This window comes from Conger conger, chromosome 10, assembly GCF_963514075.1.
Source record: "Conger conger chromosome 10, fConCon1.1, whole genome shotgun sequence".
Taxonomy (NCBI): Eukaryota; Metazoa; Chordata; class Actinopteri; order Anguilliformes; family Congridae; genus Conger; species Conger conger.
This window is the reverse complement of record NC_083769.1, coordinates 22836935-22855694: the sequence shown is the minus strand read 5'-3', so window position 1 is coordinate 22855694 and position 18760 is coordinate 22836935. Positions and strand designations below refer to the sequence as shown.

Genomic DNA, 18760 nt, shown 5'->3' with positions numbered 1-18760 from the left:
TCTCAGCATTTTAACAAAATAACACATTCATTTATCACTACTCTGAGCACTGAGAGGGGAGAGCCACAGTCACATGACCACATGAGAGTGATGAGAGAGAGAGAGAGAGAGAGAGAGAGAGAGAGAGAGAGAGAGAGAGAGAGAGAGAGAGAGAGGAGAGAGCGAACAGGGAGGGGTGAGGGGGTTTTGCCAGGTACAGTACCGTACTGCACTTAAATGACAGAATACGGCATAGAAACACAAGCCCCCCCTTCTCCTCAGTCTCAGTGCCTCACCCCCAGCACCTCCTCTCACATTGTAACCAACCTGATGGGGAATATCAGCCTGGCACAATCCAGCCAGGCGGCAGGTCACGGCTGCGGGTTGGGATGAAGGCCACATCAATGTCAGGGACACGGCCAACAAGAGGTGTTTCGGAAAGGTGGCGGTCAGAAAACCTTGTGGGAATTATGGGATATATGGGATAGACCCACTCAACCAAATGGGGTCTGGGAGGGTTAAATGTAGCAGTACCCAAACAAATGTGTGTGGTGAGGGGTTCTACATTTAGGCTTGGTCACTGGAGCCAGGGGGAATAAACAGAAGCTGTGCGGATGCACGAGACTAAGGAGAGTGGGGCCACTGTTCCTGCACTGGGGGGCCGGGGCTCAGGGAGGTGGGGGGTGAATACCAAACAAGATCTGAGGACATCTCCAAAAACCAGCCACCAACATCATGACTCGCTAAGAACACCGCAAGAGAACACAACAACCAAAGCTGAACCAGGAGTCACAGAAGGGAGAACTCTAGCGAAGGCGAAAGCTTTATTAGGTTTTTTTACTTTTTTATGTCGTTGAGGGGAAAAGGCCAGATGTGTTACGATTTGCCCAGATCTGTACCACATCAAAGGCATTTCTGGTTCACCCTGTGTTCGTTCTATGCAATAGGTTGCAAAACCACATCAGTCTGTGTCAGGAAGGCATCAGAAATGCACGGGCAGAGGAGCGGGACTGGAGGAGGCTCTTCCCTGAGCGGGACGCACACGCCCGTTGAGCACGTGAGCCACATCGCCACAGCGTCACGCACACACAAAATGGCTGCCTCTCTCCTTCCAGCAAACAACAAAACCAAAAAACTGCTCTTCATCTTCCCAAGGTCTTAACCTTGAACGAGAACTCGATGATAATGTAAAAATTATAATAGAAAAATAAAAATCATGCTACGATAAAAAAAAGTAGACTTTCTGACAGATACGTGAGTCATAAGTGGATTTCACACAGAGCCAGGATGCTGTGATTCAGCATGATTCATGTTGAGGTTCTGATACATTCTGGCTGTGCTTATAAAGGGTTTGGGGGGGGGGGGTTATTTTTATGTTGAACGCAGATAATAATCAGCAGCTTTTGAGCTGATCAGAGAGAATAAAGATTCCGCCTTCATCTACCATACAGTCTGTGGAGGGGGGGGGGGGGTAGTTGTCACCTTCAGCCTAGTGGACCGCCCCCTTTTTTGGGGGGTGGGGGGCTGACCCCCCCCAGAGCCAGCTGTGTGGGGTAGCCTCAGGGTCTCCTTCACCTCTCAGCTCTCTGCAAGGGAAGGTCAGTGACATCTGTGGCTATGATTCGGTAGACACAACAAAACAAACAAAAACCAGTGAAGAACAATGACCCTTCCACAGTCAAGACACCTGCTGTGCCACCTCATTTATGACCCTGTCACACCCAAACGGCTCACATCCACTGCCATCTCACATCTAATAATCCCTCTCACATCCACTACCCTCCTCTCACACCCAATACCGTCATCTCACATCCAATACATCATCTCACATCCAATACCGTTGTCTCACATCCAATACCATCATCTCACATCCAATATCCTTCTCTCACATCCAATACGCCCCTCTCACATCCAATATGCTCCTCTCACATCCAATACCCTCTTCTCCCATCCAATATGCTCCTCTCACATCCAATATACCCCTCCCACATCCAATACCATCATCTCACATCCAATATATCCCTCCCACATCCAATACCATCATCTCACATCTAATATCCTTCTCTCACATCCAATATGCCCCTCTCACATCCAATATGCTCCTCTCACATCCAATACCCTCCTCTCCCATCGAATATGCTCCTCTCACATCCAATACCCTCCTCTCCCATCCAATATGCTCCTCTCACATCCAATATACCCCTCCCACATCCATTACCCATCCATCTATCCATCCATCCATCCATTATCAGAACCCGCTTATCCTGATCAGGGTCGCAGGGGGGCTGGAGCCTATCCCAGCATACATTGGGCGAAAGGCAGGAATACACCCTGGACAGGTCGCCAGTCCATCGCAGGGCACACACACCATTCACTCACACACTCATACCTACGGGCAATTTAGACTCTCCAATCAGCCTAACATGCATGTCTTTGGACTGTGGGAGGAAACCGGAGTACTCGGAGGAAACCCACGCAGACACGGGGAGAACATGCAAACTCCGCACAGAGAGGCCCCGGCTGACGGGGATTCGAACCCAGGACCTCCTTGCTGTGAGGCGACATCCATTACCATCATCTCATATCCAATACTGGGCCCCAGGTATCTGACTGGGCCTCATGTTTGCAGGGGATTTAGTTAAACTGATGTGTGCTTCGTGTTTGTGTTTTGTCCCACTGTGATATCAGCCAATGCTAACCGCAACTGAAATGTTCCTTCATAACAAACAAAATGAAATGACTGTGGCTTGTTTTGACAGTTTTTTGCCTGAAACTAAATGCCACCGGATCTGGATTCTTGTGATTCCAGTTTGTGGATGTGCCCCAAAGTCCATACCTTTTCAGGCTCACACACCAGCTAACAGCAAACCAGCATGAGGGCATGCAAAAAACAGCTCCCCTCAACAACAAATGCAAACAGCAACAGGTCCTGCTGAAGTTCTAACCTTGTGCAAACAGCACAACAATATCATCTACACAGGTTTCTGTTCTTAATATAAATTCTGGTTTGAATTCTGGCCAACAGTGACATGCGGGAAGATTTTCCGGCCTGGCAGGGCAGGATTTTTGGCAGAAAGGAGCAGAGGATTTGGCTTTGTGTTCAAGGTGATTTTTTCTTGGCGCTTTCCCTGGGGCTTGCGTCAGAGGGACGGCACAGACACAAGCTCTCTCCGACTGGTCAGGCTCGTCATGCCATTTTCAGTGTACATCACTAACAGAATAAGACAATTAACGGGAAATCTTCCTCGGAGCCCCAGAGACAATCAGCACATCTATCCCACACATACACATGGATGTTCTAAATGCACCTGCCACCAAACAAACATTAAATTTCGATATACCTCTGAATTTAGAAAACTGTTTCTCTACTAAAAAGATGATGCCAACAGCTGAATATTTTCTCCACTCTCTTGCTCTCTCTGGCTACCCGATATTTACAGTACTTCAATTAATTTGCTCTATCAATCTCTAACAGGTTTCAGGTTCAAATTCAAATTAATTTGTTTTTGGAGACAATTTTTTTTTAATGCTCACAATAAGAACATCACTGTGATGATGGAAATGCCTCTAGAGGATTATGACAGTGCTGTCAGTAGAGATATGGCCACCCTACCTAGAACCTTCCATTGAAAAGCACCAAGAGACACAAATTGTCCTAACAAAACGCCTCTGTAATCGATCAAGTCAAACAGATCTAGTTCTCTGTTACACAGGGTCACGGCCCCATAAACTACCGGTCAACAATTACAGGCATTACTGTAAAACTGAATTCATAACTTCGTCGCACCGCAACCCCAATGTCAACCAGGCTACCCCTTCCAGATGTCGCCACGCAAAAGTGTTATTCACATAAAAACAATTATTGTATAAGGTCGGGGGGAGGAGAAAGACAACGGACCACACAAAACCGTAATCTCACCCACTCACACACTTGGATGAGTACACAGCAACACATGCAGACGAAACCACCACATCTTCTGAATGAAACGCCTTTTCCCCACATGTGTTAGGCAGACAGAGCTGTTGAACCACATAATTTCCACCACAAAAAAACACAGGTCAAATGAAATTCATTAATCACATTGTCAAATGACTGATTCATTTGGTGCGATCAGACTTACCGGAAGTAGCATGTCCCCAACATCCCTGAATAATATTGAACAATATCAGGGGCAGTATAAAACTTTGTAAGGGACAGTAGGAGTGGTTACACAATTCAGCAGCGTAAATATCACCAGATAAATGCAGCCTTGGAAATGTAGTTACCCCACATGATCCCAAGCTTAAACAAAAATACAAAGGAACTACAATTCCCCTCAGTCTGCATTGTAAGGGAAACACAGCAGAGGGGGATTATGAGAAGAGGATAATTGTCCGTCCTCTGTGAGTCAATTATCGTGGGGGGTGGTTTTGGGGTATAGGTGGACAAATGGAGAAGTGTGATTGCTGTTGTGAAATTGAGGCAACTGTTTTTGGGCTGGTTCAAGGTTTATAACTTCAGAACATGGGGGGCGATTCTACACGGCATCACTGAGGAAACACTAAACAATGAACAGTAGCCTGGCGATGGCTGCAGACACCTTCTGAACCAAAGAAGTACAAAACTACCATAATGAGCAGGAACCAACAACAGCAAAAACCTATACCTAATCAACCTAATGAACTAATCAAGTGTTGTAATGTAAAGTGCTAGAGAGGACCAGGGTCTTTTTTAAATTATTATTATTTTAATTTACGATGGACCCCCAGGGAGAGGTATATTTCCAGTTTCAGATGCTCTCCTCCATCTCTGTGGAAAACCAGTTGCCACATTTCACAACATTGCCGCACACATGCCCCTTTCCAAGGCACCCATAAAGGTTTAGTCTGGACCTGCACATGTTGGGTTCTGTTGAAGGGTGGGGGGAGGGAGGGGGTACTCAAACGGGGCAAAAGATTAAAACACAGTTCTTTAACTTTCCAATAAAAGAACAGCTTCCGCACACCAAGGGCACAACTCTGAGGTCACTTCCTGTGATACCAACTTCCAGATATTTGAGCTATTTGTGCAGCACAGCCATACAGATCTGTGTGGAGCTTGGGGGGGCGGACTGAAGATAATAATAACCACACATGCTCCATTCTTTCCAAATTTGTTCAAAGTCACTTCAGGAGGTGCTCAGACACGTCACAGGAAGAACACAGTGAGTGAAACTGTGTTCCAAAATCCCCACCCCCCCACCCCTCTTTGAAGCTCAAAATCACCGAAGTTGTCTCACAAGAAGGACACAGAAACACAGAAACACATTAAGGGATAACATACGGGACCAGATATCTCGAACCTACACAGCAAAATATCTACAGCTGACCTGCACAGAGATTATTGACAGAGCTGAACGCACAGGGCAGTGCTGACTAACACAGTACACACACGGCACAGCGTTGACCGGCTGGCTCCTGAGGGCCCCAGTGCTCCGCAGCAGGCCCACGGGGGGATGCTGTCCTTCAAACCACTTTGGCGGCTTCTCATTTCGTTTTTTTGGCCGTGAATTTGATTTGACGCAGAGTGTCAGATTTATTTTCCAGTTTTATTTGAGCTGACAGTACACATAAGAAATACTGAGATGATATTAAAGATGAGAGCAGGACATTCAGCCCCGGCTAGGCTCCTCAGTTTGGCGTATAGAGAGGCCCTGAGCCCAGCGTCTGTAGCTCAGTACGGGCAGACACAGCCCCCTGCCCAGAGCACTGGAGCTCCTCTGCTTCCTCCAGGTCGGAAACCGCAGGGGTAATTCAGAGAGAAACGGATCCATGAACATGCCGGGGAGGTACAGATATACTGGTACTGGTACCACTCCCGTCCACTCCACAGAAATACACACAGTCTTTGGGTTGCTCATGGGAGGGGGGAGGTGGGGTGGGGTAATTGGGAGTTGTTTTTTTGAGGTTTTTTTTCAACAGCTCTTCTGGGAGAACACAATAAAATGCCTTGTCGTGAACATGCTAGGCTACGCCAGAGACTCAGTGTTTCAAATGGGGGGGAGTTGCTGTGATGCTGAAAAGGACAGTTGAATATCAGGTCCAAATGAAACAAACAAGGAGACCTCACCCTTGCATTCCATCACACTGTTGCTCATTCTGGATTACCCCCCACCTACACCCAACAACCCCTCCCCCTCCACACTCCCCTGCTTCATTGACTCTTCTCCACCACCACCTGCCAACATCCTGTCATGTGACCAAGCCATCCCGAGTAATCATCATGGAGACCCAGTGACACTGCAGCGACCATTTCATTACTGCTGAATTACTGTCTTTTGTCCAGATCTTGGCCATATGCTGCTGAGACTTGTGCATTGTGTCTGTTTAGTGGAACTATTCCTACAATATACTTTAATATTTAATATAATACTTATTAATTTCTAATTTTTCTTTTATACCCTGCCTTGGAATACAATAACAGCGAGCTGCTGTTTTTTTTTTACTCTACAGTCCAGTGGCCAAGCTACCATGGCTGCAGCTACTGAGGACTGTGTAAGCTGATGATGACCCACAGGAGGTGCCACACAGCTTTGGGAACAGCAGTGGCCAAACATCCTGGATGGGAACATCCTGCAATCTGCAACCCTCCCTCCCACCCTGGCCTAATGGTTCCTATCGAAACCCTGTGATTCCATTGAAGAACCTAGTAGAAGGTCTAGTTAAAGGGTTCTTTGTCGGGCAAAATGATTCTTTGTATGGGAGATTTCACATTTACAACAGAGGGTTCCATAAAAACCCAAAAAGCTGAAGAAGCCTTTCAGAACCCTTTTTCTAAGTGTATGATATAGCCGCCTGCAGTATGAGCCACCCCGCAATGTGGGCTCTTGGCCACAGGTGGCGCTAGGAGACGGCACTGTGAACTCAATGTCTGTTTTGACAGCTCTGGCTGCCACTCAGCAGCTGGGTGCCATGGTAACAGCAGTGTCACTCGGGTCTCCTCACACCAACAGCGCTGAAACCAGAAGCCTTCACTCTGCCCTTTAACCCTTCAAAACGGCCTAAAGCCATACATCTGTCCACCCCCTAACCCTAACTCATCGTTTTAACATCATTTAGTATTCTATTTCCCCTCAGTGAACCCAGCTCAACAAATTTAACATCAGTATTCAATATTACATTCACAACTATTGACCAAACTCACACAGAATTCTTAAATATTATGTTACTCTCTTTTGACCCTACCCAACGCATAATCTTGACATCCTTATTCACCTTTATGTGCACCTCTGTGAAGCTAGCTCACCATATACTGCTATCAATAGCTCGCCTTATAATGATTATCATTAGTAAGTATATTACACTTAATACTATAATATAGTATTCATTATACTATTAATCACTATTAACCCAGCACACCCTACAACTGTATGAGCAGCCCACCTCAACTATTAACATGTGCTAATTTTTCTATTCACTCAGCATACAGCTTAATTAACATCATTATTAAATGCTCTATTCACCACCATGAGCTCAGTTCAGGTCTATTTAACCATGTAGTACGTTATGAACCAGTCACACATTTTTCAAAGTTGAAAAAAGTAAGGTATTTGATATTTCTTGACAGCCAAGCATCCGAACAGAGAGAATCAACCTGTATCATTGATGACCTTATACTGTAGGAACTTTAATAATCTGTTCAAACCTAGGAGAGGTGTAATCTGCTCTGAATTGAATAGTCTGTCCAAACCTAGCAGAGGTGTAATCTGCTCTGAACATTAAGAATATGTTCAAACCTTGCAGAGGTGTAATCTGCTCTGAACTTTAATAATCTGTTCAAACCTAGCAGAGGTGTAATATGCTCTGAACATTAAGAATATGTCCAAACCTAGCAGAGGTGTAATCTGCTCTGAACATTAAGAATATGTCCAAACCTAGCAGAGGTGTAATCTGCTCTGAACTTTAATAATCTGTGCAAACCTAGCAGAGGTGTAATCTGCTGTGAACTTTAATAATCTGCTCTGAACACTCAGGCTTCGGGTAGCAGCTGATTTGGCGGGAGGAGAAAGACCACAGTCTCCATGACAACACAGAGAGACCCTCAACCGGGGTCTAAACACGTTCAGGGCAGGGAGGACGGTGGGGTGTTATGGTGTTAAAATTCTCACATGTGCAGAGAGAACAGGAGGGCGGGTACTTACGTCTACGATGAAGAAGTCGAGCCAGCACCAGGCGTTGGTGAAGTACTTCACGAAGCCGTAGGCCACCCACTTCAGCAGCATCTCCAGGATGAAGATGTAGGTGAAGATGCGGTCGGCATATTCCAGGATGACGCGGATGGTCTTCCTCTGCTCGATGTACACGTCCTCAAACGCCTGAGAGAGGAACCATCAGCATCACTGAAGACCCGCCCCAATAATTCAATAATCCTTTCCCTATTCCCCTCCCCGCCTTCCTCTCAAGTGGGAGTCTATGTTCGAATGTGTGTGAGCGTGCATATGTGAGTGTGTGTCTGTGTCTATGTGAATAAGTTTGAGCATACATGTGTGTAAGCGAGTGTGTGTGTGTCCGTGTGCGAGAGTGTGTCTGTGCATACACATGCATATGTGTGCGAGTGTGTGTGTAAGATTGTCAGCGTATGTGTGTGTGTGTGTTTGTGTGTGTGTGTGTGCGTGTGTGCTCTCACCAGAGCTCCACTGCTGAGCAGGATCATGAAGATGATCAGGGTCTCAAACCAGTTGTGCTCCACGATCAGGTAGCAGGTCTTTCTCAGGTACCACCAGTACTTCCCCCAGCCCTCTGTGATCGGCACGTCACAGCACTTATAGCGAGCGATACAGGCTGCAAGAGAGGAGCGGCCCTATCAGAGACGCATTCCCTCACCACCTCTCACACATCAACGCACCTCCACTGTCTCTCCAGGACCCCTGGCTGTGTCACATCCCCATCGCACTGCAGGACCCAAACTGCAACAATAGCTGTCAACCCCCAACCCCCACCCCCACACTACACTATATTTATGATTTTAAGGGCGAGGGGCGAAAGTCCATAGGTAGGGGTAGGTCAAACTGCAGCAGGGGGTGAAGTTAGTATAATTAGCACTATATCCTACAGAGGTATGACGAGGACAGCGGCACGGGAGCAGCCATTGTGAAGTCACCCCGTCAAAATCAATACGGGCCTCAAAGCGTCCAGCTCAGCAGCGTGCAAATAGCGCGTCTGACACGCATTTACTCCATTCCACAACGCAAATGCCCACCACAGCACTTTCAGGTTCCCCAGGGGGGACGGTCTGATACCCCAGCATGACACTTTAATTTAAAAGAGGTACATCTGTGGGACATATAATCACTCATTGGTAATAGAAAGGGCTGGTTTGGTGCACTGCGTAGTATTGCTGGGGGGGGTAGTGTAGGTTTGGGCCGAACCATTGTATGTTCTTGTGTAGGGGGGGGGAGTGTGGTTGAATGGCACATACTGTGTAGGGGGATAGTGTGGTTGAAAGGTATGTTTTGGGCTGCTCCATAGTCTGTCCTTGTGGGGGGGGTGGTCTTACCTTCTGTCCAACAGGCTTCCGGGTCCAAGTACTCCTCCACCTGCTCCACCACCACCACGTCCTCCACCTCTGGCTTTATGTCAATGGTGCTGCCTTCTGAGGAGCTTGTGTCATCCAACTACAGAGAGAGGGAGGGAAAGAGAGAGGAAGAGAGAGAGATAGGGGGATAGAAAGAAAGGAGAGAGATAGAGATGTTCCTTGTTTGCTTGTTTTAACAGTTCCGCACACAGTTCCCATACGTCATTCAAAAATAAAATTACAGCCCCTAAAAAACACGCATACGCACTCACGCACACACACTCCCCCCAAGTAGAACAGGATCATGGTTCAGTTAATGACACAGTCAACAGAGCGTCATTAACCTGCTTCTAGCTGACCTTGCGAAATGACTAATTACCCAAGCCAATCTGCTCTCAGATCAGCAGCCCGCTATACAACCAGCATTATGAGCAGTGTGGGCCTCCAGACACGATCCAGTGGCTCCATAGAAACTACAGGCTAGCTTTACACAGGAATGTAACAGGATCTTTAAAAAATAATAATAATAATAAAAAAAAATTGTGTTGCCAAATAATAAAATAAATTAAGTAGTTAGGGTTTGCTGTGATTAATAATGAATAACCAAAATGTATTCATTTGTTCAACCAAAGCCCTAATTAAAAGAGCTTTCAATAAAACATTAATTTGTAGTTTTAAAAAGGTAAGTAACACAGAAACAAATTAATTAATTTGAATGAGATAATATCCCTCTAGGTTCAATTAAATACCCTTAGCCAGGTTAAGGGCATTTTGAATTCAATCATAAGTTTTGATGATTCAGACAAAAAAGAAATAAAAAGGTGTGACCTGAAATTGTAATGCCTGGGTTGGAAGCGGATGTCTTTCTAAAAGAGCAATTAATAAAATTAATAAAACATAACCAAAGAAAGAAGTTTTGAAATAATTTAGAAGATTATGTAAACTGAACAGGGGAATAATGTCATACTTGTTTCAATTCATATTTTATAAATAAAGCAATAAAATAATGTCAAAATTGACCGCTTTTGTCCTTAATATCTTGAGCATATGGTATATAGAAAATAAATGATTCTTACGTAACAATGAAGAGGAGGGTAAACAAACAAGTCGTATAAGTTGTTAACAGTAAACCTTACCATTAATGTTATTGGGGGTGAAGTATTCCACAAAATCCATTCAAAATTCAGTATTCTGTGTTCTGAAGTGTGGAACAATGATTAAGGTGTTCAATATTTTTGCAGATGTTCTGTAGCTTACACCTGATTTGAGCAGTTAGCATTACCGATACTGCTTCCTGAAGTGGCTTGCCAAATTAAACCGGTTGTTCTGGCACAAGAATTCTGTCATGTCTTGTGGCTCTGCTGCATTATAATGCACGTTGTTTGCCTTATTTTTATATAGCGTTAAAGCAAAGCAAGCCATATGTCAAGCAAAGCAAGCAACAAGCCATAAGTGACCTTGGACTGGCAATTACTAGAATGCTGATATACAATTTACCATCTGTTTAATACAAAATGATAGAACACCCTCAATATTATGTTTTTTTCCTGCCAAAATAACTTAGGAATGGGCTGGCTAGACGTCCTCTTTTTGAGACCAAAAGAATCCATCCGGGTGGGATTTCTAAATTCCTAAAAAAAAAAGTTTTTTAAATAATATTTTTTTTATCGCTAAGGTGTAATATAAATGTGTACATATAGTAAAGATTAAAAAATGATGCATTGGCAATTGGAAACACACATATAACCAAATCATCTAAATTCATTCCATAACTCCTTTATTTTCTCATTAATTTATTGAAAGTCATCTTGAAGTTGCAGCAGTCCATCTTCACATGGTTTGATATCTTCCTACGATACGGAGAAGACTGATAACATGCACAACATGCGCTCTTGGTGGAAATTGGAATCAAGGGAAAAGTGAGGTAATACCATTTAAAAAATGAATGTAGTAAGCATTATAAATGAACACATTAACTTTGACAGCCCTAAAAGAACACACCATGTTTCCCTTTTACCCCTCCGTTTGTGGTTGGCTGAGCAGCAGAACAGGGCATCCCTGCCTTTCAGACATACCCCGTTCCTCTCTCCCCTCAGCAGATGCTGGAGAGGATTTACAAAACGTGTGAACAGGATCCAGGTTTGGATCTGTGCATGAACTGATCCGTCCAAATCAACACGGGTTATCAGTTTTGTCATTCTGAAGCATGTTCATGAAAATTGCTTACGAGAGTTTGTGTAGTGCAGGAAACGATGGAAGCACTGATGTGCGGTCGCGCAGTCAGGTGCTGGCCACTGCGTTTGGCCAATTCAGCCTGCATGCGCTGTGGCTGGGGTATGATCCATTATGGACAGGAAGTCTGTATATATACGTACAAATACTGTATAAAAACTACTCAATTATGTATGGCTCATACCAGGTCTCATTGCTGAAAATGTTTCTCACCATGGTGGTATGATAAACATTTTTTTAAAAGACTAGGATGGAGGTTGGAGGTCAGAGATCTCTCTGAGCTTGCGTTCCTCCCGTTCCTCCTGATCCTGCAGGGTTTTTACTGCGACTCCGCCCTTCCGGCTCCCAGAAGCTCGGTGTGGCTGCTTGCCCAGAACGAGTGGAAAAGCAGCCCTCGCTCATCCAGAGGCATGCCTCACAATGCACTGCACACATAACTGCAGGAGCCCGTGCATCTCCCTGAATCTTTTATGGCATTCCAGTTTGCGCCAGATCAAAGAAATCTATGGTCGTTACCACTCTGAATCATTCCGCATCTTCCGAAAGGGCTCCTCGGATTCTGAAGAGCTCTCAGGGCCCTGAGCGGGGAAGGACCCTGAATACAAATAGCGCAACACTCAGGGAATCGAGGCGCAACACGCGCGCGCACACGTGATGCTGCAGACACAGCTCTTCAGTTTACAACTGCCCCTTTTTTGACAAATGTGTCGTACGCTGTAGAGTCAAGCACCCCAGTTCCACCTCTACCAAGGTCAAACAAGTGCACCGACTGCCCAAAGGACAACAAAAGTGCAATGCTGAGACAGCAGGGAAATAAGAGAAGGCCATTGTGACTAATGTACCACAGTGTTCAAATCAATCAACCCGCTGCAGTACAACCGGCCAACTTCAATCATCTGTAATCATAGCTCATACATTATTAACACTGCCATCTATAGGAAATGACCCTTACTGTCCTATTGTAAACCTAAAGCCAAATCTTATCCTGTTGGTTGAGCATCAATTTAAAATGTAACAGCCTTAGTTTCTCTTACATTGGCCCATTAGTTTAGCATTTTTCAAAAATGCAAAAGAACAGGATGTCTTTAATTTGTTGGGTGTTATGAGGCATTTGTCGTACTCTAAACCTTCTTTACATTTTCTGTTCAAAACCTGGATCCTATTGATGCTATACTGACAGCTACAGTTTTTCTACTAGCCTATTACAACCCCCATTACACTGGTTAATTGCCACTTTCCCATTATAGAGCTGGAACCAGGCTGACTCACTATACCCCATTCCCACTGCAGAGCTAAAACCAGGCTGGCTCATTATACCCCTTTCCTGTTGTAGAGCTGAACCAGGCTGGCTCATTAAACCCTTTTCCCACTGTAGAGCTGAACCAGACTGGCTCATTATACCCCTTTCCCACTGTAGAGCTGAACCAGGCTGGCTCATTATACCCCTTTTCCCACTGTAGAGCTGAACCAGGCTGGCTTATTACACCCTAGTACAACCCTTTTGGTCCCTTGAACTCACCTCTTTGCTGCCCTCGACATCCGATTCGCTGCTGAAGTCCTCAGTGTTGAGGTTCTCAAAGTCGGACTCGCCCATTGCGATGGGCACGCGCACGGTCAGGTTGGGGTTGTGTATGAAGGACATGCGGTCCTCATCGATCATGTACTTCCCAACGCTGCTGCCGATGCCGCTGGTGGTGCCGTTGCCATTCTTCTGGTAGTCCAGCTCGCGGTTGATGTCCACGCCCGTGTGGTTGGCGATGCAGTTGAGCTTCTTGTCGTACATGTCATCGAGCGGCTTCACCTCGTCCGTCACCTTCCTCTTCAGCAGGGTGGAGGCCAGCACCCGCACCTTGGCCTTCACCCAGGCGATGCCCTTCTTTATACGAATGACCGAGATCTGCAGGTTGTTCATCTCACCATCGTCATCTGTGGCTGCCAGGTTGTCTGCACTGAAGGAGCTGAGCAGCAAGGCCAGGAACAGGTTCAACACCTGGCGGAGGAGCCAAAGGACATCAGCATCTGGATGGGTTCCCTGACCTTTATACCTGTACCTATCCCTTTATTGTGTCATTCTTTTAATCCCACTATTCTCTCTGCAGGCCCCACTTTTAACCTGTTCATTGCAGATACAATCTATACAATATAGTATCTATACAATACTCTATACAGCGAAATAAACATATAACAAAAAACTGTCCTATGTTGAAAATTTATTTGGACAAAGATGTTGAGGCCTGCAGGTAGCTGGTGTTAGAGTGACTTTATTTTTTTAAACAGTCAATGAAATGTGGTGTGCAAATGTGGTCCTGTCCCTCCTCACCACCAGGTTGCCGATGACCATGACCATCATGAAGACGATGAGGCACATGGCTTGGCCGGCCACCTCCATGCAGTCCCACATGGTCTCGATCCACTCCCCGCACAGCACCCGGAAGACGATCAGGAAGGAGTGGAAGAAGTCGTTCATGTGCCAGCGCGGCAGCTCACAGTCAGGGTCAATCTTGCACACGCAGTCTTTGTAGTTCTTGCCGAAGAGCTGCATGCCCACCACGGCGAAGATAAAGACGATGATGGCCAACACCAGGGTCAGGTTTCCCAAGGCCCCGACTGAGTTCCCGATGATCTTGATCAGCATATTGAGAGTGGGCCATGATTTGGCCAGTTTGAACACTCTCAGCTGGAGGGGGAGAGGAGGAGTAAGCGGGAAGGGAATGCAGGGGTTTGAAGCGCGGGATGGGTAGGGGTAGCAGTGGAGGGTCAGGGAGAAGAATAGGTGGGATTGGGGTTGTGGAGTGTGAGGGGGAGGGGTTAGAGCATGGGAGTTGGGAAGGAGTGTGAGGGGGAGGGGTTAGATTATGAGGGGGAGGGGTTAGGAAGAGTGAGGGGGAGGGGTTAGAGTAGGAGGGGGAGGAGTTAGGAAGAGTGAGGGGGAGGGGTTAGAGTATGAGGGGGAGGAGTTAGGAAGAGTGAGGGGGAGGGGTTAGAGTGTGAGGGGGAGGGGTTAGGAAGAGTGAGGGGGAGGGGTTAGGGAGTATGAGGGAGGGAATGAGAAAGAGCAGGAAGGGGTTTGGTAAAAGAATCAGAGGATAGAGGATGAGAAATAAAATGTCATCATTGAAAGACAGTCAAATAACTGAGGGAACTAGACACAGGAATCATGTACATGGTGACAGGGGTTTGTAAGGTTTCGCAATTTATGGAAATTAAGGGACTTTACCAATCGGAATGATCGCAGCACGGACAGACCCTCCACGTCAGACAGGCCAAGCTCCATCAAGCTCAAGCTCACGATTATCCCATCAAAAATGTTCCAGCCCTCCTGGAAGTAGTAGTATGGGTCCATGGCAACCAGTTTGGCAACCATCTCTGCAGTGAAGATCCCTGTAAACACCTGCCCAACACAAACAAATTAAATATGAAGGATTAAACATGAAAGATTCCAGAGCTTAAAATGGAGCCACTATTTTGGCAATTCTAGATCAGCCCATACTAGAATAAAGCAGAAGCCATAGTGTCACTGCTGTCTTCATAACTAGCTTTAATAACGGGCTGATCTGGTCTCTCCACATAATGGTAACAGACATTAACTAGAAGAGGGTTCATTTCCCTAAAACCTTAAGAAAGGTATGTGAAAAGTGCAGGATATGAAACAAGGGTGTTGACAGTTAAAACGGCTGGATTCAGGAATTGAACACATTTTTCTTAATCCTCAGTAGCTGCATGCAGCAATTTTCAGGGTCAAACGGAGTCAGCAAGCACAGAGAATTTGACAGAGCAAATCCACACAGGCATCCAGAGAACATGCAAATTCCCCATAGAAAGGTCCCTGGCTGGAATTGAACCCAGGACTGCTTTGCTCAGAGGCAGTTGTTCTAACTACTGGACCACCATGCCAGCAGGGATTTGTGACAGGAATTTAGATCACCCAATTCATAAAATGGCTGGCATTTTGAATAATGAAGCATTCATAATGAAGCAAACTCACAAAACTGATGGCTGTGTGAGTTTTCGGAAATAGAACACTGCCTGGTTAGACCACGCATTAAATTGCATCCCAATTGTTTATCTGTGGTGTGCATGTATATGAGAGAGTGTGAATGTGTGCATGTGTACATAGTATGACATAGCATGTGTGTGTCTGTGTATGTATGTGTGTGTGCCTGAAAGAGAGAGTGTGTCCGTGTGTGTGTGTGTGTGCAAGAGAGAGAGAGAGCAACTGAATTTGTGTGAGACAGAAAATGTGTAAAGTAAGTGTGTGTGAGAACATACAAGTATGTGTGTGCCGCTCATCTAGCACCACAAAATGCCTAGGCTCAGGTAAAACCTGGAAACTTTTCGTACAACCTTGCAATTTCTCTGCAACTCCCATATCACCATGCAGACCTGGCGCAGTCCTGCCCTCACAAGCCTTAGAAAGCACAAGTCATGGGAGAATGAGGGCCATCATAAACACAGAAATGGGCAGAGCCATCAGTGACAGAAGCAAGGGGCCGTGGTTCTCACCAGGTTCCCGACGGTGAGCACGTGCTCAAAGTTTTCGGTCATCGGGTAGTGCTCCATGGCCATGAAGAGTGTGTTGAGCACAATGCAGATGGTGATAGCCAGGTCGACAAAGGGATCCATCACAACCAGGTTGACGATCTCCTTGATCCTCAGCCACTGCGGGCTGCACTCCCAGATCAGGAAGGTGTTGGCGAACTTGTACCAGCATGGAGGACAGCTACGCTGAGACTCCTCCAGCTCTGCGGGGACAGAGGCAAGAGGACGGCATATCCCGTCAGTCATGCGTTCAAGACGGCAAACTGTTAGCTAATGTTAGCTAACAGTTTGAAAAGGTAGTGCGTGGCGAACAAAAATAGTCAATGTAATATTCTTACAGGTAAGAAATTCATCAGTTAGCTTGGATTGTTAGACCCAAGTGACATCCATTTGTATTAAAAAAGTGTCGGTCGTGAACAAAATGGAATGTTCATTTAAAATTGTTAAAAAGTAATTGTTTGCTGCAAACATGGTTGGCTGCGAAAGTTTGCCGTCTAGAATGCATGTCAGATAAGAATCACCAACAATAAAACACTAATACTACCACTACTATGACTAATAATAATAATAATAAGCAGATTGCCAGGGTGAGGAGAAAGGGGGGGGGGAGGAGGGGGATTAGCATGAATCAGAGGATAGGAAGTGAAAAGAGTGGTGTTACCCTCCACCAGAGTGTTGGTGTTGACACTGAGCACGCTGTTGGCCCTCTCTTTGCGGCCAAAAGAAGTGTTGAGCTGGTCCACGGACACCATCAGGGACCCAGAGTTCCTCTTCTTCACCTCTACCTCTGTGGTTGGCTGTCGGAAGGAGAGCCGGGACAGTGAGTCCTCCCCAAAAAAAAAAAAATCAAAAACCCCCAAATCCCTGAACCTGCCCCTTGCTGTTGTGTCCCAGGGAGGAGAGCCCTTGGGATGGAGGAGGGTGGTTCAGGGCCAATTGCACCTGTCCAAAAAGCGAGTGTGGCCCTTATTCACTCCTACCTGCTACTGCTAGCACCCTCAGAGTGACTGCAGCAGGGCGGGGTGGGGGCAGGGGCTGGAGGGGGTTGTTGTTAAGATTTGATCAGACGTTTTTAAAGAGACTCCTCATGGAACATGCAGATTGGGTTTGGATAAAAGGTCAAACAGGTGGCAGGTGAAGGCACTGTGTGATGCCATAAACATCACACAGTGTAAACTCCAGTCAGCCAATTCACACTCAATTCACAATACCATCGGTTTCAACCTCACATAAACACTTGTAATAAAATTGATGCTTTTCAGCTTTCAGAAATAACCATCTAAGTGAACTCAAACAATTACAGTGATCTGATGCCATTTATGTGACAACACAGAAACTAAAAGAAAATGTTTTATCGTTTGTCACATTTACATCCACTTAGAATGCATAAGGTCTTTCACAAATGCTGGTTAACACTCAAATAAAATGCAGTGTTTTATGTTCTACAATGCTAGACACACATGCTGCAACTGTTAAAATGTCTAGCTAGGTACGAGCAGGAAAATACTATCTTCAATTGATTAAGCAGCCTCTCCATTGTTATGGTTAAAGGTTTCCGGCCGAGTATGAGTATTTGTGGTCCTGTGGGACTCGGAGCCACTAATACAGTCAGGATTGTATTCAGATTTTGGGGGACATCACCTCCACACCCAACCTAGGAGCAAAAGAATCCTTAATACTGCCACGGCTTATGCTTGCATTCTTGATAAAAACCCTCTATCTGCTATTATTAAAGGCCAACACACATCTCACACCGGAGGAGGGTGGGGTCACAGAGCACACAGCTCAGAACCCAGATACAAGAGGGCGAATACGAGAGTTGCTGTCTACTCATAAATTCAGTCACAGAAAAATCCTGATACAATTATTTCATTGTATCATTGTATTTCATTTCAAACAAATGCAAAAAGTGTGCACTGGAGTTTTGCAGACGGGAATAGTTGGGCATGAGCCTCACTGGTGAGCAGTGCCTGACAAAGACTCCGTGAAAGTGAATAATTCCAGGCCATGTCACCATATGCAAAAGAACAGCAACGCTCTAGCCTTACCCTTTAAAACTTAAGAGGAGAAGCGCTTGGACAGACACATTTTTTTTATGGCGAGTGCACACTTGTTTCACTCTGTCTTTATTGGCTCTCTTTTTGGTCCCTGCATCCCAGTAGAGCACTATCTCAGTATGAGATTTGAGCATTTTCTTTGTCATTTTCTTTGTAGTGAATCTCAACCCCACTCCCTAGATCAATACTCGCCTCCCTCTCCTCGAGCCCCTCGGTCCCCCTGTATTCTGCACCCTGAACCCCAACTCCATGCACCCCACGGGCCTCATAACAGGGGTAGCAGGGAAATATGGGGGCATTGCTGATATCAGCATGCACAGGCATGCACAAGTCATATCACTAACAGTAAATTAAAGGCAGAACATGGCAGAGGCTTTTTTTCTCATTCTGAGTTGAACATGTACGGGAAACTCAGATTGAG

General features: G+C 45.7%; 1 protein-coding gene across 1 annotated transcript in view; it reads right to left on the bottom strand.

The window, feature by feature from the left end:
* Positions 1-18760, bottom strand: part of LOC133138880 (sodium channel protein type 8 subunit alpha-like) — a 75674-nt gene that overhangs the window by 20603 nt on the left and 36311 nt on the right. The window contains exons 13-20 of the mRNA XM_061258001.1: positions 16944-17079; positions 16247-16485; positions 14961-15134; positions 14064-14420; positions 13263-13733; positions 9494-9611; positions 8624-8778; positions 8139-8312 (exon numbers count right to left, since the gene is read on the bottom strand). Coding sequence (XP_061113985.1) covers positions 8139-8312; positions 8624-8778; positions 9494-9611; positions 13263-13733; positions 14064-14420; positions 14961-15134; positions 16247-16485; positions 16944-17079 — 1824 coding nt within the window. The remainder of the gene's footprint in view (positions 1-8138; positions 8313-8623; positions 8779-9493; positions 9612-13262; positions 13734-14063; positions 14421-14960; positions 15135-16246; positions 16486-16943; positions 17080-18760) is intronic.